General features: G+C 45.2%; 1 protein-coding gene across 1 annotated transcript; it reads right to left on the reverse strand.

Annotated features, from left to right (window-relative positions):
- Positions 1-534: 534 nt before the first annotated feature.
- LOC8033771 (WD repeat-containing protein 5) lies at positions 535-22852 on the reverse strand (the record flags this gene model as incomplete). The annotated part of the gene is made up of 14 exons (XM_040221023.3): positions 535-834; positions 1583-1670; positions 1786-1860; positions 1952-1985; positions 5884-5959; positions 8704-8750; positions 10083-10138; positions 10220-10303; positions 14197-14286; positions 15595-15684; positions 18895-18968; positions 19829-19925; positions 22034-22135; positions 22811-22852. Coding segments are annotated over 14 exons (1056 nt in total), but the record flags the coding sequence as incomplete, so codon positions are not given.
- Positions 22853-22886: the final 34 nt, after the last annotated feature.

Genomic DNA, 22886 nt, shown 5'->3' on the forward strand with positions numbered 1-22886 from the left:
CTTTATAGCTGGGACTTGACTCGCCACGCTGCCTATCCACATGCTTGAAACCTCCATCATGTTATCGTGTCCCCCCTTATTTAAAGTATAATTTTTGTGCAAGCTTCAGTTTATTTACGCAGTCCTCTGGACTTTAATAAATGTGTAGTTTTTAAAAGAGCAGAAGGGTAGATGCTAACTTAATGGTGGCACACAAGATGCGTGTCGAGATAGTTGGACTGCTTACACCATATGGGGAAAATAGGACTTCCCATCTTGGCTTCATTGCAGGATTTTTTTACTCAAAAGGAAGTCCAATAACCTTCGAGTCCCCAAGACACGGTCGAGCAACATAGAAAAATGGGTTTCTCCGAGATTGAAATGTGCTTCAATACCATACCGCACAAGCGTAAATGTAATAGGTGTGCTCGTAGCATGCCCTTTCATTCCCTCTGTTGAAACAAATATTTATTCACTAAAGCACAACAAAGCCCCTCCTACTAATCCAACACAGCTTGTAGCACAGTGGCTGACAGACTGAATGAACACAAAAGGTGATTTCGTTATGGTCTTTAATGCCTCACAGACATCCTTTTGGTTTGTACACTGGGAAAAGGTTGGAGCCAAATCGAGTGAAGAAAGCATAAAAAATGTTTCATATACTTAAAAAAAAAAAAGAAATCCCAAGAGATGGACAACGAGCGGGGTGTGAAGCTTCGGGTGCGGCATGGTGGTGGTGACTGCCGCTGGCCGTTCATGTGTCACTCCGCCAGAGTTTGATTGTTTTGTCGTTCTCGAGCGCGGCTGAGCCAATGATGTTTTCCGTGGGGTGGCAGGCGGTGCATAGGACGACGTCTGCGAGAAAGGCAACAGAAATGTTGGGGACCTGCTAGGCACACACTGCGCAGAAGTACTGCACTCCAAAAGACGAGATGTAAAGGGATGAGAACGGCAAAAACAACTATTTCCATGAGCCATGCGTTTTTCCGTTTGACATCCAAGATCGATGCTTGAAGCATGAGCAACAAAAAGTGCAAGCACAAAATAAACTGTTTTACAAAGCCTCGTAACAGAGAGAAAGCAGAGGCACGTTGCTTGGCCACCATCATTTGGTTTTTTTCCCCCAAAGATTCCGATGAAATTAAAATCAGTTTTTGCAGCGCTCTATGCAGCGACACTTGACAAACTTTGGTTTCAGAGAAACATTATGTGCTATTCTTTAATTTACTACTGACTGTCCCTGCACATTCTTGCTATACCGATATTGGCATCTGCATTTAGTGCTCTTTTGCCGAGATGCCCAAAAGACCTCGCAGTGCTGCACCACCGCTGATGCCAAGTGGGAAATTGGTGCCTCATCTTGCTTCGTGCAGGCCTCAGCATTTTAGTATGTACCGTAAAATATTGAGCACATGCCTTATGGGTGCCCACATTACATCCTTGGATCTCGAAACCAGCTAGAATTCACAAAGCAATGCATAGGCTCAGCTTGAGCGAGCAACCACCTCCAGTTTTGACTGACAAACCATACATCTCCCAGTTCTGGATAAGTGCTTTAACAGTATTTTCAAGTATATACGCCTTTATTGTGCGCAGAGCGTACCGGTATGTCCTTGGAGCTTCTGCATCACTTCCTTGGTCTGGAGGTTCCAAATATAAACACAGTTGTCTTCTGATCCGGATACAATCCACTGCAAAAGCGTGAAAAAAAAAAAAAAGTTAGCATGACTTTCTCGTGAAAGAACAGTAAGAGACATCAACAACAGCGTCTGAATTAAAATCTGGGGTGCCCCTCGAAAGCCTTACCTTGCCGCCGGTCACCGAAAAGTTTGCAAAGATGCAGTACTTTTCGTTCTTGTGCCCCGTGTACGTCTTCAAACACTGGAAAAAAAAAGTAAGATATCAGCATACACCTTGTCAGTTCCGGGATATCCTGAACTTTTGTCGTCGCTGACTTTTTATGAGTTCATACCTTTCCCTTGCTGTAGTCCCACAGTTTCAATGTGCTGTGAAAAAGACAAGTACACATTAATGCATTTAGCACTATAACACCTGTTCTGCACTGTTAAGCCAAATGAGGTGCTCTTATCGGGCAAACGATTTTGAAAGAGCTTTGGAGCTACATATTCAATATCTGACAGACTAGTGAAGCTCCGCAAATAAGAGAAACATGTTCAAAAGTAGCATTAGTGGAGAGCACCACATCTTCATGAAATGACTACTGAACAATGTATACTGGGTGTTTTTGAAAACACGGGCCAAATAGCTCCTGCGAAAAATGTGCATCGCACACAAAAAGGTGGATCCCATAGTGGTATGTGCCAGAGGGGTACCGCAACAAAATTCTAGCGACTATTTTATTGTCTAAATGTCGACCATGTTCCGACCACACCACAGAGGCACCAATTTTTTGCTTGAAAAGGCACCAAACATTAAGCAAAAGGAATAGACCAAACATCGTTATGTCAAACTACTCGTAAAAAGCAGCGCCGCTCCACGGAAGTACGGCAACAAGCTGCGTGCGCGCGAGCCCTGTCCCAACTTGGCAGGACCATATTTCCATTCTCTTTTGCGCCTACTCGACTTCTGCGGGGAACCGGGAGCGGACATCCTGAACACCCAAGTTCTAAAGCGTTCACGCCACCAAGTGGCAAAGCTCACAAACACAAGAGGTTCCTCGTAACTTCGCCTGCAAAGAAAAGCCTGACGTCACGAATGCGCTGGTGGCGCCGGATCTCACGAGATGCATCACGCTCTCCAATGGCTGCTCTTTGAGCGCTCCCTAGAATTGGCCGATTGGAACAAAAGATATAGCCACCCGTTCAAAATAAAAGAGCGTGATTGTCATAAGCAGCTTTCCGTGATCACGTTTAACCTATTTCTGAACGTGAGAAATATATTTCAATTTTAATTTCAGTATCCCTTAAAGCAGGGGTCGGCAACCCACGGCCCGCGGGCCGCATGTGGCCCGCGGGGCAGTTTTATCCGGCCCCCGGCACGACCCCAGAAAATAACCCCCCCCCCCCCCTTTGCAGCTTACTTACAGCTCCAAGAACCACTCGGAGGTTAGAACCACAGATGGTGTTAGACAGGAACATGGAGCGGTTCCAATCACCATTGTCCGACATCCCCACACTTGGGCAGAGAACGCCTTTAATTCTTTTTTGCTTTTTCTTTGTCTCCCGCACCCGCCCCGCCCCGCCCCACCCCCCCCGCCCGCCCCGCCCCGCCCCGCCCCCCCGCCCCGCCCCGCCCCGCCCCCCCGCCCGCCCCACCCCCCCCCCCCGCCCGCGCCCGCGCCCGCCCCCCCCCCCCCCCCCGCCTGCGCCCGCCCCCCCCCCCGCCCGCGCCCGCCCCCCCCCCCTTGCCCGCGCCCGCCCCCCCCCCCCCCCCCCCCGCCCGCGCCCCCCCCCCCCCCCCAGTCTTCCCGACTTGCCGTCCGGCCCCCTCCGTGTCAACTTCATGACGACTCGGCCCGCCGCTGCAAAAGGTTGCCGACCACTGCCTTAAAGGAAAATTGTATAGGCTCCTTGCACTGACGTCACATTGCATACTTTTGAACACTATGTAAGAGGAGGAGAGAGAAGCTGCTTTTGTAAGAATTTTGAGTGACAGGCTATTCTTCTATAATCTTCTGGGAGGAGAATAGCGACGCCGGTGCAAATCCGGGAGCTACAAAAGAGGGTCCTGATAAAAGGGAAGCTCCTTCTTCCCCCTTTCTCTGGAGGGCATCGGAAGTGACGTCATATGCAAGCCACGTATTAGCTTTCATTATAATTGTGATTAATGACTTTGTGAGGGCGCAATGCCGCAGACAGAGCGCCACGATGCACACAGCAGTGTTGTTGGGTGTCGTGGCGCTCTGTCTGCGGAGCGAGCCAAGGGATCACGGGAGGAGAGAAAAAAGAGATGGAACTAGAGCAAGGGCTCGGACGAAGTCGGTTGTTTTGGGTAAGGAAAAGGTCAGTGGAAAGAATGAAACCTTAACAACTTTCTAGTAATTAAATTTCAAAGTGGTAGCTTTACAAGCGACACTTTGTAGAGATTTCGACCTGAACCGTCATCGTCGCTGCTACAAGGAGACCCCCCTTCTCTCCACTCTTGGTGCGAGGCCAGGGAAGTCATGTCTTCCCATCGTCCGCGCAACGCGGGGATGGGGAGCCCCGGCATCCCGCCAGTAACGACATGACAAAAGGACGAGTCTCCCGTGTTGTCTGCTTGAAAGACTTGTTTTCCAACATTACTCGCGTTATGCAAAATCCCGCTTTGGCAGTATCCAGCTGCTACGAAGAATTTAGTATAGTTTTAGAGGCTTCCACCGTGTTTACCTCTTACTTCAGGGATCACTGGTGGCGGCTATTCATGGCATCCACGACAGCTATGAGAATTAACTACGTTGCACCTCCGTCCTCGGGTACATGACAGCACCATTCCACTCGCATTGTGCAACCGTGCCACAGCTGTCTCATTGTGGGCGAAAAATATTCCTTTTTTTGATTATTAACTTTACAGGTATGGTTTATGTTAGGAACCTGATGCAAATCATAAACTGCTAAATCCACCCATATTACCATGATGAAAGGCACGCCAGCATTTTATGAAGCTCCGAAAAATTGCTAGATTTGGACGCGTTTCTATGCTTTGATTTTTTAATGGAGTACATCTCACGCCAGCAATCTTGCCCCCGAGGCCAAAATGCACAACGTTCGTGCACCGCTACACCAGTACGTAAAGGTGCGTCTTCACACTGGCCCCGACTTCAAAAAGGCCAACCTCATGTGGTAGTACGGAGGCTTTCGCATCTCGTCTCTTCTACGAGTGATGCGTGGCGGTGCACATACATTTCACGTTTTCGCCACGAAAAGCAGGATTGCTAGTGCGGAGATGCGCTCCAGTAAAAAACGAAAAATATTACGCGTCCACATTTAGCTTTTTTTTCTCTTTTTCTTTAACGTTCTGAAATGCTGCGCTTTCCTTACATCATCGTAATGTGGGTGGATTTAGTAGTTTCCTATGATTTGCATCAAATTCCTGATTGGAACCACACGCTTAAAACTAAGAACTCGAAATTTAATTATGGGAAAGTAATTAATTACCTAGTTATACTAGACTCTAAATAATTTTCCGTAAAGGGTAACTGCAAGGAAAAAAATGTGTATTTTTAAACAACCTAATTGGGACAAGCATGTCACAAAACAATTTTTCCTCCAAAAACGAAATTTTTTACAGAAATATTTATTGCGCCAGACCGATTTTAGTTTGCGGCTATTTCGTCTGTTTTAAATCGCACAACATAAAGTTGGTATTATACGTAACATAGTGGCTGCTATACTTCACGGAGTGATGTATAACAGCCACTTTACGCGCATCGAAAGAGCAGGAGTTTCAAATGTGGAGAAGTTGTGACTCCAAATAAATTACGTCCTGAGGCGTAAATATTGCTAGAAAAAAAATTGTTTATTCGCGGAAGATTTGTTTTGGTGACATGCTTGTCCCAATTGGGCTGTTTAAAAAAACACTTTTTCTCTTTGCAGTTACCCTTTAAAGGGCCCTTTGGCACAGACCACCATGACATCAACCTTCTTTCTGTGCGATGCGTAGTGTTCGCAGGAGAAACTTGGCCCGCGTTTCCAAAAAACACTCTGTATATAGGACCACATTTTTTTGCCATTCTACAAGACTCATTCTACAACAGACCTGCTTCGTGCACTTACGTTTACTGTACCATTACAAAAATCTTGTGAGATACACAACCTATTGGTAGTCTCTGAAGTTGGCAATCTTCCTGCTTGAGTCAACATTTCGAGCATGCATGCAAACATGACTAATACATGCAACAATGTAGTATGTCACTCAAAATGCTCTACCATCCTGAATTTGAAGAGCAAAGTTGCTCGGACTCACTTGTCCAACGTCGCCGCCAAGATGTACTTGCCGTTGGGTGAAAATTTTACAAAGGAAACTGGTGGGTTGTCATCGTCTAGAACGAAAAAGAAGAGAAGGCCGCGTTCACATTGGCCTTTACGCCTTCTGCACACATGCAAAATACATACACTCTAGACCACAAAACGAGACATTCGTAAGGTATGTTTCAAAGGAAAACTGAAGTGGTTCCGTATTTGAATAAAAACAGTAAAATTGTCTTCATTTGGCTTCCAGGATTACGAATATCGAGATTATTTTTCTATTTGGTGCACGGAGGCTGCAGAAAAACATTTTCCAAGTATGGCGCCGAAGCCCCCCTTTTCCCGGAGCGTGACGTCATATCCAGAGTTTTCTAAATCTCCGCTTTCGCGCCTCTTCAGCCCCTATCAAAGTTATGCATGTGCACTCTGGCTATTTTCAAAGAGGTCAGAAAAAGACGTCAAGACAGGTGTCAATGCTGGGGAATATACCTGGCAAGCTTGCAATTGTACCCGCTGCCTCATGAGCCACGCGCGCTTGGCGGCCAAAAGACAATTTAAGACGTAACGACTGGTCAGGAGGTTTTTCATGTTTTCTTGCGTTTAGTTACACCTTCAAGGAAAACAAACGTGACATTCAGATTCACGGGATCAAAATACTCTAGAATTAACCTCTAACTTGTTCTTTTGTAAAACTCCAGCTTTTTTTTTTTAAGGACAGCTCCATGATTACAGACATTTTGTGTTCTTAATTTCTAGTCGAATGACTAGTTCCCAACACTCCCCGAATAGCAGTGCCATTAAGTTCTGAGAGGATGCTCGCCCCCGAGAGGCCGTCCATCCCGTTTTTCCGGCATAAATATCTCTAACATAAAAATTCCGTAACATCACCCGACCCCCGATTCCCGTCGGATGTCACGCGACGTCCGACGGGAATCGCATCAACTGCGCAATTTGCCGCACCAGCATGTCTGACAAGCAAGTTCATAACGGGTTACTACATTTTAATGCATTAACTGTCCCATGGAGCGAGCCGACATCATCAGCTTTGAAGCCGCGCCAAACGGCACTTCAAATCCTTTCTCGAAGTGAAGCCAGCTCCCAGCTATGAAACCACGCAAAAAGCCTAGCCAAACGGCACATAGTTTCCCCGATCCTAAAGGAGCGGACTAAAGCCGATGGATTTTGGCTTCGGTTCCATTGGCTGGCGCACGTCGATGAGGCTCCCATTGGCCACAGCGTGTCAGTTTCAATGACCGCCACCCCATGGCGCTGCGTGTCCGCGAGGCAGCGGTTCCACCGGTACACGCCCAAGGTCAGCACGCAGAGGAGAGCTAGCATGCGCGCTTGGCCGTCGATTCAAGTACGCTGCAGACGAAATAAGGCAGCGGAAGAATGATGTGCACGCTTTTGCATTCACAACTCATAAGAAGTGCTTAGGTGTACCTCGAGCCTTTTTTCTGCTATCTGCGCACGTGATATCGGCTCCTGTAACACGAGAGTTGTTTCTGTGTATATGCTGCGCTCTGAAATATCTGCAGTATTCGTTCCCGTGAAGTTTGTAGTGGACTCCCACGTTTTTGTCTGCGATCTCGATTCTACGCAAGATGGTCTTGCACGTATAGGTATTGCATTGTTAAATACAAATCTGCTGCGTTCGTAATCTGCGGTATTTGTTCCTGTAACATAAGAATTTGTATCGGACTCCCACATTTTTGACCGTGATCTGCATGCACAATATCGGTCCCTGTGACAGGCAGGTTTGTACTGGGTTCACCTAACTTGAATCTGCTGCATCTACGATTTGCGGTATTCGCTCCCGTGAAATGCGAGTTCTCGGCGGGTTTCCGCGGGTCTTTTGCACCGTGAAACACAAATCGACTGTGTCCGCAAACTGCGGTATCCTTTCCCGTGACACAGGAGTCGATAGCGTATTGTCGTATGTCTATTGCATCATGAAACACGAATCTGCAGTGCCAGCGATCTGCGGTATCAGTTCTCGCAACACGTGATTTGTGGCTGGTGCCAGGGTGTTTATCATTCATTTTTTTTTTTTCAAAGTTTTGCTGTGGCATCCCCAAAAATAGCCCAACCCCTGTTTTTCACCATTTGTCTCTTCATTATGGGTGGGCGTTCTTTCGGAACTTTACGGTAGTAGTAGTTGCGAATGTTCCCATAAAAACACATCTAAAATACTAAAGCTTGCAACTTGCGTTTGTTCGTAGCTCGATGATCTGCGAAAAAGTTTCCCCGTTAGTCTTGAATCTTGAAACTGCCATACTTCTGTGGCAGTTTCGAGGTCATCATATTTCTTGTCAGGAGAGCACAAAGCCACAGAAAATACCCAATAGAGTTGCTGCTTTTTTCTCAAGTTAGCCACATCTTTTTTTACAAGCAGCACATGAAATGGATAAGTCACTGGTGACGATAGAGCCTTGTTCACAGAGGGGTCGACCTAGACTCAAAAAAGATATAGCAGCTGGACAGCGGACAGTGTGACACTGCCATTTTATTGCCCAAAGGTGACACAACTCCATGCAGTTAAAGGTATAAAAAAAATAGTGTTAAAAGTTAATAAGATGTTCTTAAAACATGTTCAATGACAGCAATAATTCTTATTTCTGCACCAATTGTTTTTTGTTTTTTTTCTTTTGATAGAAAATGAATTTTCTTACCACTGTGGGAATTTTTCACGGCTGGAATTTGAGAATTTTAACGAGGTATTTTTGGCGTTACCTCTCTTATAATGATAGAGAAGGGCGTTAGTACTACGGAACATGTAGAAACAGTAATGACCTAGGAGAAGTATGTGAACACCAACCTATCAGCGTCTTCAAACATTGCCCAGATGCAGTATCCCAGATGCGGCTAGAAAAAGCAGAAAAAAAAACAAAAAAAAACATTACTCACACATAAGGAAATTAATGTTTTCCTTACGGTTCAATGAAAAAAAGCAGCATTAACAAGACAATGTTAATTTTCCCACCGGAAAAGGTACCCAATCAACACTGCAGGAATAGTGCATCACTTACCGCTCATTCACACTGGAAGCGGATCCGCGTTCGCAAAGCGGTTGTATAAAGATCCAATACATTTTCACGCGCACTTGATGTCACCGAGTGCGCGTGCAATTGTACTGGATATTTATGCAACTGCGTTCGTAACCGCTTTGCGCACGTGGATCCGTTTCCAGTGTGAATGAGCAATTAGAGTAGTTATCTTCTGTCAGACCTAATTTCAGAGCCCATTTTTATTCCAGAATGATGCTCCTATATAATGACAGCGGATGTCTAAGCTTCTCTAAGCAGCCCACCATTTTCAACTGTCTAACTGCCAGAAATCCTAAATTGCTAATAGAGTAATATGACTTAAACTGACTAGTTCGAAATAGATTAAAGGGGCACTCAAGTGGATTCTCGGATCGTCTATTTACCGTCATAACTCAATCTATGGGCTCTAAGCATCCTAAGAAACCCTAAATTACACAGAAGGGCAGCCAATTTCCCTATTAGAAATCCAATCAAAGATTGTGCTATGCACCCCTTTCTGCGCTACAGCGCAGAACATCAGGGGGTGCCACCAGACGGGAAAGCAACTGGGGAGGGCACGCTACAGCCAATCACGGGTGACTGCTTCCCGGCGGACAAAATTTTCGAATACAACTGCCTTAAAACAAAAACAGTCTGCCGGGAAGCCGTTGCTCGTGATTGGCTATCACGTGCCCTCCCTTGCTGCTTTCTTGTCCGGTGGCACTCCCTGGTGTTCTGCACCACAATGCAGAAAGAGGGCGCGACACAATCTTTGATTGGACTCTAAATAGAAAAATTGGCCGCTCTTGAATGCGACTTCGAGTTTTTTACGATGCTTAGAACCCGTAGATTGGGTTTTCACAGTAAATAGACAACCTCAAAATCCATTTGAGTGCCCTTTTAACGGTGGTAAATGAAACATTCTCATAAATGATGGCCAACAGTTCATACTATGTTTACTAAAGCAAATATTGTCCACCCACTCGAGCACAAACATCTTTTTCTCATGCTTTTCTCTGAAATGTGTGACGCAACCGTGAAATGTGAAAGGAGACGACATTATGAAGAAATTTAAGGTCATCTGTTGTTTAGATGGTGTTGAGGGACCACCCAACGTGTAAGCTCACCACTTCGCTTACAACGAAACCGACTCAACAACTCCAGAACTCACCAGAGGCCGTCGTAGCTACTGGAGACGATCAGGGATCCGTCCCTGTTGAAGTGTACCTGAGAGCAAAAGACGGAGTGGTCGTCGATTGTCTTTGGGTTCAAGACATGGCGCGGCAGAGATGTTGCAAAAAAACTCACGGCGGAGACCGGGTCCGAGTGTGCCGGCAGGGTCTTGAGGCACTTGCCCGTCTTGACGTCCCATATCCGGACGCTCTCATCAAACTGCGAGTGGAAGGACACTATGTCAACCCCCAATGCTACTCCCCAAGTATACTCGAGCGCCTTCCCGCGTGGTTTCGGTTTGCTCCCTGTCTCTCCCAACTGGGCCGTCATTTGTTTTTACATGTAGCAGCTGGGGTGTCGAACCGGAACCGGAACTGAACCACTTGCTTTTTGGACCAGAACGGAACCCGAACCGAAATGGTTGGCGGCACTTTGAAGCGGAACCCGAGCCGGAGCAAAACGAAGGAACCGTTTCGAACCGGTTCGCAAAAAGTCACAATTCATTAACAAATATAGGGCGAGAAAGTGCTGGGCGTGGGAAGACTTAATGCTGCGGCTCGTCTAAAGGAAGCACAAAACCGCCGTCCACGTAATTTCGAGGGTAATATTACCACCCTCGCACTTTCTCGCCCATTATCTGTTTGGGACTTGTTGCTGTTGTGACATTTGCTGCATGTGTTGCTGTTAAAGAAACAGTGCAAAGAAAAATAATAATTTAAAAGGAAAAAGCCTATTTACAATCCAAACACCAAAAGATGCATTTTCCCTCAAAATGAAAATTAATTAAAGCAATATTAACAGTCTGATACTCATCTGAGTTTGCCTGAAAAAGTTGCTCTTAGATACAGTGATGAGCCCCTTTTCAGAAAAACACATCAGAAAAACACAAACAAGTCTCGTGCTGTTATTATTGCTCTAATTCATTATCTCTTGGAGAAAAATCATCTTGGGCATGTAGATTATACAATCTAAGCTTGTTATAACAGACCTGAATTTGATTAAGTTGTTGGTCTGTTCTAAGAGTAAGTTGTATGCAGATATGAAGTTGAGTCCATGCATGGTATGTAGAGGAAAACCAAACTTCACAAATCAATATGGTATATCCAAATGTCTGTTGTAACCAGGTCTGCTGTAATGAGCTTAAACTAATCAGAATGTTAAAAAAAAAAAAAATTTTTCTCTGCTGTGTTTTTTAAAGACATACGCAAGGAGGCCTTTTGCCTGGTAGCGATAGAGGGAGTCGTTCTGATAATCAATTTCTTTTATTGCTGCTGTTTCATAAAGAATTCTTGTTCAGCTGTCTCCGATATCAGTAAACGGGAGGGAAACCTTGTAAAGATTCCATTTTCTGTCCTCTCTGTGCTCCTTCAAACATTAACAATTTAATCAATATTAAAAATTTGGCTTCTGGCTGAACCTTTACGAACCGGTTCAAACCAGTTTGAACCGTTTTTCTTTCCCATTCCGGGGCTGAACCTGAACCAAACCAAATGTCTGAACCGTAAACGGACAGAGTTTCGGTTCGACACCCTGGTAGCAGCATGTATGAGCAAGCGACAAAAACAATGTTTTATCTTGTGGCATCACTTTTTGATGGCACATAATCTTTTTCTACTTAGGCAACTTCGGTTTTGGTGTGCCCCTTCAGCGTGACGGAATCGCAAATCCACATTGTTCAATCTTGCACTTCATGGTGAACACCGAGATTTAAAAATTACAAATTAACTCGGTATTTGACAACCGTCAAAGTGAGGAAGCCATGGTTTTTAACAAACAAATCTGCGAGGTCAACGTGCCACCTCATAGCATCGCAACTCGAAGAGCATAAAACAAAAAACACATTAGAAGTACACAGACATCGATTAACTTTTCCCGATAAAATAGCACATTGCTTATACGCAAATATTCTTCACGAAGTATGCTACGGTGTCATCGAGACCAAAAATCTGCATTTGGCATGTGGGAAAATAAACCCGACACTGTTATGACATGCCAAAAATAAAATATGAGATAACTATACTGCTGAACCCATTGTATGTTCCTATAATCCTGCTGAATTTGTTTTGAAAATGATGCTATAGTTTTTGCGGAGAAATCAATTTATATGCGGGTCTCTCGGAGGGCGGATCCGAATGGCGCGGGAGGCTGGCTACATAGCCAGCCTCCAGTGCGGCGTCCACTTGCACGCACTCACAAACTTGGCTCTCTTGGCGTCTCGAGTTTCAGCTACCTCGTTTACTTTCCCCGTTTCGCGCATGCGGCCCATGACGATTACGTCTACGGCATTGCTCGCCTTGTCAAAGTGTCTGACATTGATCGCAGCAGCGATGAGTGGGATTGCTACCAAGAGATGTTGGAAGCTGTTCATTCTGACTGCGACCTGCTGCCAACCTGCTCCAGCGACGGCGAGTTACGGACGAACTCGCTGTGGTCACCGTCGTCCTGGAATATCTCGCAGGCGCATACAGGGTGGAAGTTCAACGGGCCGGGGGCGAGAGCGAGAATAGCATTCGGGTTACCGAGTTGTGTGAGCGGTTTTGATCGCACCGTGGCGAGGAGAGCATGGGCGATCATGGGGGCGCCTAGAATGAGAGAGCGTCCATGATCACATGGTTTATGGACACCATGGTGTGACTAACTTGGGCAGTGTTGCCTGGTCGCCAGATGATAATGACACAAATTCGTAAATTGATTATCGCAATTACCAGAGCTCTAAAAATTGTGTAACTTGGTGTATATACTAAGTAGCCTATGAGCATTCCATTTCAAGAATAATCTATCCATTTAATTTTCGTGTAATAACCCCTTTAAGGAGCGCTGCAAGAGCCCCTTGTAGTTACGCAAGTTCTGGAGTAACACAAAATTGGCAGATCCTCAGGGGTTCTTAAAGTGGGTTTGAATCTCCGTTTTTGAGGCTCGGTGACAATTTTGCTTTTGACTGCGACCAAGTGCATTGCAAGGGTTTGCGATGGCAAACACACTGGCGGCACCTATCGGGTAGCCCAGGGACCCTTCCGACCTGCGTACATCTTCTCATTGTTCTTACGCATCATTCCTTCGCCGTGGGCTCGAAATAATTCTGGAAATGTTATGAGTGACCACTAGAGCTGGAATTTCCGGGACATGTCTCGACTTCGAAAAGTGTCCTCATAACGATGTCGGCTACCAGTACACATCTATCGAGCAACTCCCACTCGGTTCTCGTCAACTTTTTTTGTCACAAATTTACTTCAAGTGTCCCGAAAGATACAATGCGGAGGGCAAGTCGTCTGCTGCTTGCGCAGGAGTTGAGGTGACGTCAAACAACGCCGAGCACTGATCGGCTTTGGTTGAAAGGATAGTGGGTAGACCTCAATGCTAGATGCCTCGAGGTCTACCCACTATTTTTTTTAATCAGCCAATAAGAGCTCGGCATTCTGACATCATCGCAACCCCTGTGCAAGAAGCAGACCTGTGCTCTGCATATTTTCCCAATTTTCCATTAAGTTTCCAGTCCCTTAACTGAAACGCCCGTATACAATGTGCCTTTCACTCATCTATGATATCTTTGTGTCAGCAAGGAGCCAGTGTGGCTTTCTTTTGCCAATGGCGGAGGAAAGGCACAGCCTAAGCAAACAAATGCAAGAGATGTTCCTGGCCATTTCCTCCAATGCACGAGACTACAATGTGTTTTGGAATAATAAAAAGAATACATATTTCGACGCTAATAAACACTGAGCATACTCACGGAATCATACATTGTCCTGGAAAGTGTCCTAGTGTTTTGGCATTCCCTGTACCGATTTTGTCCCGATTTCAGCACTAATTTTGTCCCGGAAATCCCAGTTCTATTAACCACCTCTCGTATAGCAAAGATTCTTGACCTTGCCAATACTGCAAAACTTCCAGTCTAGTTATACAGAGATCAAAAGCGTTCCAGGACGACCTAGAACGCAGTTGGCCTCGATCCAGTTTTCAGGGGCAAAATAAGTTCACAGTGCCTGTCGACTCCTCCTTGCTACGTTAGTCGACAGAGCACAGCACTTGGAATCCCCAATTTTGCCAACACCTGAAGCCAAGATGTAACGCAAACAGCGATGCCAACAAGGAGATAGCCAACAAAGAGCACTCACAGAGCCAGAGACAATGAGGTTGGACTGCGGATTGAAGTTGCAGCAGAAGACGTAGTTACTGTGGCCTTTCAGTGTTTTCAAGCATTTGCCCTGCGAGGTAAAAGAAACGTTTAGGACAACAAGGCTCTGCACAACCTTTGACGTGGTACAATGTAGAGTACTGGAAAGGATGTGTTCGAGGTGGATGCAATGCTACCACAACGACCGGCTCAATAGCCACTCTCTTTTGACTTTCGAGCACTCCAAGCGAACGACAAGGCTAGTTGGTAACATGTTAACATGCGTGCATGTAGTACGATATCAACTTGCTCAACTAAGTTTCGGTGCCCAACTTGTATCTTAATAAGGCCAATGCTAATACATCAAGCTTTTGCTGATGTCGTAGCACTCTGAACAATTGTGCTCAATGTAGAATAAAGAATACACAGCAGGCTTCCTAAAGTTTGCTGCATACAATTGTGCAACAACTGCAACCCCTTTTTCGAGCCAACATTGCTACAAGCCCTAGGTATCCTCAATTGCAGTCATTAATTCAGGGTGTCTAGCAAATTATTATTTTGAAATTGCCCATCTTTTCCAGGTTTTCCCTGACAATTTCAGGTGAAATTCCCCGACCACTGTAGAGGCAGTTAAATATATAAGACCATTACAACACAAGGAATTGAGCACTAGGACGATCATTTTGCACGAACTTAGTCCAACTTGCATATTCCGAAATATATGTTTTTTTTATACGGGTTCGTCCAGTCCGGATTAAATGAGCACTTTCTTACCGCCGCCATTGTCAGTGAAGAAGCCACTTCCGAAAACATGATTAAAACACGACGCTCAACCACTCACGTCATAGCCGAATGGCAGCCTGGCTGCCAGATGCACACTTTCGGATACTTTCGGTTTTAAGGCTTGGATTGGATTGGGGCCTGCGGCTTTCCATTTGTTACTAAATCTAGTAGCTCTAACTGGATCTAGCCTAGTGCCACGCCCTCAATTGAATCCAAAGCAACGCTTAGACGGGATTGTTCCCTTTGCATTGGGTAGCACACTCCACATCAGATAAGCAGAGCCTGCACACCGCATCAAGCATAATTTATTGCCTATTTTTCTGCCCCTAAGTCTTCAAGGCTTTGCTCAGGGCACTCGATGGCATTTCCAGATCATTTTCCCTGACTGGGCTCGCTTTTTAAGAATATCCCTGACAATTCCCCAACCTTTCCTGGTAATTAAAATTCCCCTGACAATTCCCTGTTTTCCCGGTCGCTAGGCACCATGTTAATTGCTGTGCAGCTGAGCTCTGATGTAGTGCAAGAAAGCTCTCTTATCAAAAATGAAATACATAGGATCCATACTAAATGTATTCTCAACAGGTAAATGTGAGGATTGTGGCACAAGTCTACTCACACTGCTCACTTCCCATATTTTCAAGGTCTTGTCATCGGACGCACTCACAAGTAGGCGGCTGTCTGTGGACCATGCCACGTCGGAGATCCCCTGGAGATAGAGAGGGCACAGTGTCATCGACATGGGCAGAGATCCATCTGAAATATTATGGCGACACAATGGCCTACAGCACAATGCCTTTAAAATGAATTCTTCTTCTAGGATAATGCCAGCTTGATGGGGTAGATGCAAAACCCGGCCCATTCCCCATGGTCTCACTATTTTAGCATTGCAGTGATGCGATTGGTCAGAGTCACTTTGGAGCAACTCTTGGAGGAGCCAAAAGTTAATTTTGGAGCACCAAAAATAACTTTTGTATTATCATTTTTATTCATACCAATGCAGACATTATGTTAAGATTAATCTGTCGGCGTGTCCAAGTAAAAGGCAATGTAGACTACATTGCCTTCTCACTTATGTGCAACCCTTTGTTAGATCAATTGCACAGCATGACTGAGTCTCTCAAACGCAAAACTAGCGTTTAGTTGCGTGGAGAAGCACAAGACAGGTGAGAAGGTGAGTGGTGAAGGACAGCAGTAACTGCTGTGAATGGTTATTTTAGGCACTGAATCCCACTGAAATAATACAATAATATTGAGCCCATAAATTAATGGTTCCTTTAAATTCTAAAGGTTGTAATAAGACAGCAATTTATATTTCAGATAAAAAAACACAGCACTTGTCATTTGATTATGATCGTCAATTACGTCTTATGTGTAGACCTTCATAACAAAATGGCATGCGAATGAAACCTAAAAATAATCTCGCCAAACTTACTAAGGGGGGACACTACCCAAAAGGGTCAACTTCTGAACCTTTTGCTTCAAGGGATGCTGAAACAAAATCTGGATTCCACGAAACACGCGGCAAAAGCGTGCAACGGGATGCTACATACACCAAAACATCACTCATACAGCGATATCTCGAACAAATGACTGTATTTTTCAAAAAAAGGAGGCGCATTTGACAGATATGTTTACGTCTTGTTTCTCCGAGAAGGAGAGGGAACGGCCTCGCATTTTCTCCGCCTCGCCGCCTTGAAAGAGCGAAGTGAAGAGAGGAGGAAACAAGATATCTCTGCGTCACACACCTCGTCGGCCTGGTTCAATCTCGACCCCTTTTTCCAAAAATACGGCTGTCCATTCGAGATATCGCCTTATGAGTAGTGTTGTAGGGATTGTACCGTACCGCCTGCATCTCCTGAAATGTTTTTTTAAAATCCAAATTTCGGTTCACCATCCCTTTAAGGTTATTCCCTAACTTCCATCCACTGCTCCTGCCAACTTAGTTTTAATTTACTCACATCTCTATAAAAGTGATAGCTAAACAAATGAGTTGGCACCAATAAATAAACATATGAAAGAGCGCATGTAAATGTCCTTGCAATACCGAAGTATTCTTGCTAAATCTCAATTTGGAAAAAGGTTCCACCAGGATATCGTAGTCTATCATATATACAAGCCAAAGTTTTATTCAGGAATTGAGTTGCGTCTCGCTCTGGAAGAGTGCTTTCCCCTTAGCATGGGGGTGCGCTGCGGCGAAGCAAGACACGAAAAAATCGCAGTGCTTACACCGCAGTTTTCACTTCTCTGCAGTACACTAGTGTGCGAGGAGAAGCACACTCAACGAGACAAACTAACCCTCCAGCACATTGTTTCTCAAATGGGAGTCCGCGGACCCTTTGGGGACCACGAAAACATTCTAGGGGTCCGCAAAGCCCTGCCTCGTCAGTCAAGCCCGGCAATAAAAGTCGTCTTTTATCCGACTGAGAAGAAGCATTCCAATTTTCAGGTGAGCTTTCTCATGTATATGTCAATAAGAAAATTCGTGTTTCATAACAGCCCTTAGTAATATCCGCTTAATAAATCATTATCATAATTAACCTATATACCATTCCCTTCCCCTCACCACAAACGGGGTCCTCTATTATCTCCGCCGATCCACAAGGGGTCTGTAAATCATCAACGGTTGAGAACCACTGCTCCAGCAGAACAGACGACTAACATGAGAATCATTGCGAAACTTCCGAGTACTGTCAGCCTTTCATACGAAATGCGATAAAATAGTATGCTATTTAAGACGATAGTCAAAAGTTCTCGAGAACTCACATAAGCATATCGTAACGGTTGGGCCGGACAGCGAGGCCTGAGATATTATATTATTAGTACAATTAAAGTGAAATTAACTTTTGCGCAACGTTGGTGCAAATTCCTCACATTTCAGTAAAATGTAGCAGGATGTAGCAGGATAAGCACATTGGCGCAGCAATCACATCCCTGCATTGCCACCGTGACAATATTCCGGCTTAAGTAAATTATATGGCCTCGCAAAATTTATTTATTTATTTATTTCGTATTCTGACGAAATAAATAAACGTCTTCTGAACGTCTTCTGAGTAGAACCACCTTCAAGCATCTTTAGCAACTATCCCATCACTTGATTTATTTAAAGAAGTGCTTACTAATGACTTATGTTAATATTTTGTCAAATTGAGTGTGTTTTAATCACTGCCTTTTACGTTTCTATTTTCTTTTGAGTGAATTCTTATATGCCCTGCCCCCTCTGTAATGCCCTATGGGCCCTGAGGGTATTGAAATAAATATATGGCCTCGCAAAATATATGTGAACCAGTCCTACAAATTTACCGGGAAGCAAGCAATTAATTTCACATCAGTAGGAAATGAGGAGTGCTGGGAGGAGAGCTTTGCTGGCGACAGAAGGCCACAAAGTGCCGCGGTACCCTTTTTTTTTTTTCTTTCTTTTTGAGCATGTTTGAAACCAGAAAGAAATTAAAAAAACAGCTTTGCCACATTCTTCTCAGCTAGCCTAGGTGGTGCAAGCTACTGCCCAATACAAAAGGTTAGCCAATACAATCTACCTATCATGAGGATCTTTGAAATTAACCTATTTGACAAAATATCACGCTTCAAGTCAACGAGTCACCTGCAACAACTTTGGCGTCACCGTTTCCCAAAACAGTGTGCATGTCGCAAAGACATACCACTAAACGGTAAACCAGGTTTGGATTCAAATGTTAAACTTTTGGTGCCACATTTGCAGAACGATGACATTTGTACAACAAACGTTTTGGTCGGTCCCGCGGAGTTTGTCATGACGATGTGTGACTGTACTTAAAATTCGAGGCCACTTCCATATTAAAAAAAGGCCTGTGGAGGCCCTCCTCATTGAACCTGGTAGTTTGCACTGCTAGTTTTAATGAAGTGACAGCTCTTACTTCAGCAGAAGTCCATATGGACTCACCAGTTTGTGTCCTGAAATAGTCTTCTCAAATTTGCCATCATAAGCACCCCAGATCTTGATGAGCTTGTCTGCCGCTGAAAATAGTGGATGTACATCAAAACAATGCTAAGAAGTTTATTGTTGGAGATCTATTGCAACTGAGCAGCTCTCTGCCTTGAAACGAAACAACTCCTGCTTGACATAAAAACAGGCAATCCCATCGAGCTTGTACAAAACAACATCTCCTGCACATAAGAAGAGGCAATTCTTTAGAGCTTGTACAAAGGAATGACTGCTCCACATAAGAACAGGCGACACCTTTACAAAAGAACACCTGCTTCACATCAGAACAGACAGTCCTCTCAAGGTTTAACAAAAGAACACCTGCTCCAAGTCAAAACAGGCCATTCTTTAGAGGTTGCACAAAAGGACACCTGCTCCACATCAGAACAGGCAATCCCTTTGAGCTTGCACAAAGGACACTTGCTCTACACAAGAACAGAAAATACTTTTGAGCTTGCACAGATACTAATGCATAAGGCTATGAGAGAAGGCAAGCTAATCTGCACTGTACAGCTCATTCACAGATGTACATTTTGTGTTCACTGTGCCAAAAGCTGCGTGCTTGAACTTGCATCCTTTCAGAGTCCCAAACGGTTGTGTGTCATCTGTGTTCCTCCCTTTCCCTTATCTCTGTTATTCAGTGCGCTGTTTAACAACGGACCCTGTGCAGCACCTCACTCCAACGAGCCTTTTTCCGTAGTTGCAGCCCAAGCTCGCAGATTCCATAGACTCCACTCGGAGTAGCAGGGACCAAGGGTAGCCTCTCATTAACTGGCTTACTACGCCAGTTGACGAGAAGCTACCTTTGGCACCCGCTGTTCCGGGCCGAACTACCATCATCTGCCAGTCACTGTTCCCGAGCTTGTGATAACACAACAACCGCAGGACTCACAAGAGCTGGCCAGCCACTCTCCATTTGGACTGAACTTGACCGACGAGACGGCCTTGGTGTGCCCAGCGAGGGTGAACTTGAGCGAGTAGTTGGGTTTCTGTTGAGAAGCCGAAAACATTGATTTCAAAGGTGCACGCTCTCCCCTAGAGTCACTCAATAAACTATGCGTCAGTGACAATGGTTCGGCCAACTTGGTGCATAAAATCACTGTCGCCAGATATCAAGATTTATTTTTGAATTGTAGAAAGCAGGTTTCCGTCCTCTAGAAACATTAAAATGTCCACGACAAAGCTAAGTGATCTCGCCCGAACTTGCTTGCACTGTGTCCAAAGCTAAGAAAGTTACATTTCCGATTAGTCCTGATTGTCAATTGCACCCGACCAGCACTGAGCACCAAAATTGCAGCACCCACAAGAAAATCAGGGAATGCAGTGTCGATACTCTAAGAGCAGCTTATTTGGTGGCCCTACTCTCCATTATGGAAGGTCTATCAGGGTTTCCTGTAATCTGATCTACCGGGCGTTTGGGAGAGAAGAAGACTGTGTTTTTCTTGCCCTGAAAATAAACTGCACTGCCCAATGCTCAGCAACTACACCTTGACATGCTGACAAATGTAAAGCACCAACACCACGCATTACCAGCTAGCCTATATTCATACTTTGCTGCAAACCACACTTTATGTAACATCGTTTTGCAATGCCCTTTGGCAGTGTCGAAACGCCGACCCAAATGCCATCATCTGTTGTTGCAACCTAGTTTGAGCATGATCTGCTAATTGTAGGTGTTTGCGCATGTGCTCTGCCGAATGGTCTCTCAAACCCTTGCCGAATTCTGCCAAATGCAAACTTTGGCCGATTCGGCTCATCACTATACTCGTTTTCACTTCAAGAACCGTAGTAAAAGAAGTCCGGCTCTTCGCGGAGCATTATTAATTTCCCCCTTTATGTAAACAATTACGATATATGTAGGTGCATTTTAGATTAGACAGATGATATCTTATCAACATGTACACACTTCAAACCCGTAAGCGTTGCTTCCTTTTCCGACAACTAGGTCTTGTAAGAACTACTTCGCGCGGCGTATGAACAATCCGTAAAACATACTTTTTTCTAGAGGTGAAAACAAGTATAGTGATAATGCCAATGCTATAATCTTCAATTGCATGGCATAAAACTAAAACCAGATAGAGATACATAATAAACGGAAGCGACAAAACGCAGGGAAGCAAGGGAACAAACTTTATAATAGAGAACCACCATTTTCAGGGTTAAGCCTACTTCCAGATTGCAGCGAACAAAGATGCACATCAAACGTATCCTCTGGTGCCGCGACAACTTGGGCTTTAAAAATTATTTCCTACCCTCAATCTCCCGTAAAAGTTAGTGTAGGAAAACTGTTAATTTTCTGTTTTAACTGATTTAACTTTTTCTTTTTTTGTTACTGACAGATGGTTAGCTCCTGCTTCAAGCCAAAAACCAAAAAGTTTACAGCCCAACAATGTGCAATGCATGTGACATACCCGACAAACAGGCGACGTTAGAAATTTAGGAGACTCAGAGCTTACAGGAAACAATGATTTCAATGGCATTAAATCAATGAGAAATAAGGTACACTCCTGCTTTGTACAAAATACACTGCAGCGGCAAAATTGATGCAAGGAATTTTGGCACTGCATGTCTCGTAATTTGGCAGACCACATGATACTGTGCCAAATGAAATAGTTTCTTTGAAGGCATGCATTATAGATCATGCATATATCCGCCTCCAATCCGACGAGCAAAGTGAAATTAATTGCAGCACCTTTTCGTTGAGAGCAGATCTGTCGTCACCATCATGTGTCTCAATCGAGAAACCAGATGATCAATTATCCCAAAAGTAGTTGCACTGTTACACTCATACTCATACTTGATTAGCAATCAGGAGTAGAAAAGCTTGAAGCAGGGTATGAGTGTAACAGTGCAACTACAGGCTGGCCAGCATGTTACATCGGTGTCACACGCCAATTAAACCGAATGATTAATTGCCCCAACGAATGGGCAACAAATAGAAGCGACTGAAACAGAATATGAGTGTTAACAGTAGACAAGCAGGGCAACACTGTAGTCACACGTCAATTAAACACGGCATGCATGCAAGTTCCCCTCTGTGATAAGATTAGGCGACGGCGCTCGCTGCGACACCAGGCGAAGAAGAAGGGCAGCTCACGAGTTTCGCAGCCGCCGACGGGTCGCCCGGCTTGGAGCCCCCGAGGCCACTTGCACCCGACTGAGCCGTGGCTGACAGTTGATCGGCGACGCACTCCGGAATCTGCGCGATGGGCGAGCACTCGTCATCCCCGGTCCCACTCATCGTCGCGGCGGCGTGGACGGCGTACAGCCCAGATCTTTTAGGGACGCCGTCCACGCAAGGCGGGCTCGCGCGGCGTTCGCCTTCTCGAAACTCCGTTCCAAGTGGCGGGATCTCTCTGCGGTCCCACATGGCCGACGCGCGAGCGCGCGAGAACGCTATTTTTTTTTTTTTTTTTAACAGACCTGGTGCTAGATATCGAGGTAGGAACCAGACTGTGTAGCACAACCGCTCAACTAGCCCCGCGTATTCTACGCGCGGTTCGTTCAAGCTAAAGCTCTGGGCGCTCGAACATGCTTCTGGAATTTCAATGGGCGCAAACTCGCGTTAGGGAGTAGCGTATGACCGCTGTACACCGGCTCATACAGAAAATGCTGTATTGCGGCGCTTTTTTATTATTTTTTTCGTCGTTTCATGGGAGGTTGGTCCAAGCGACACTAACCTCGTCGATTTGTAACGTTCGGAGACGTCCGGTTGCGATCATATGCGCGCTTCTGTGCAGCTTCCCTCAAAGCGCGGCCGTAGGTGGACATTGGTTAGAGCGCGACAGGCGAAGTACGCTAAAGTGAACGTGCGACGATCGCGTGCGTGCTTCGAGAGTGGTTTCGAGCGGAGATAGGTATGATTTTTACGTACAGTGTGGGAAATCTTAGCGACGGTCCAGCTCCGCTGCCAGGTTTACTGAAAAACAAAATCGCGTCAATCAGTGTTT

Source organism: Ixodes scapularis, unplaced genomic scaffold (assembly GCF_016920785.2).
Source record: "Ixodes scapularis isolate PalLabHiFi unplaced genomic scaffold, ASM1692078v2 PGA_scaffold3__209_contigs__length_174095766, whole genome shotgun sequence".
Classification (NCBI taxonomy): domain Eukaryota; kingdom Metazoa; phylum Arthropoda; class Arachnida; order Ixodida; family Ixodidae; genus Ixodes; species Ixodes scapularis.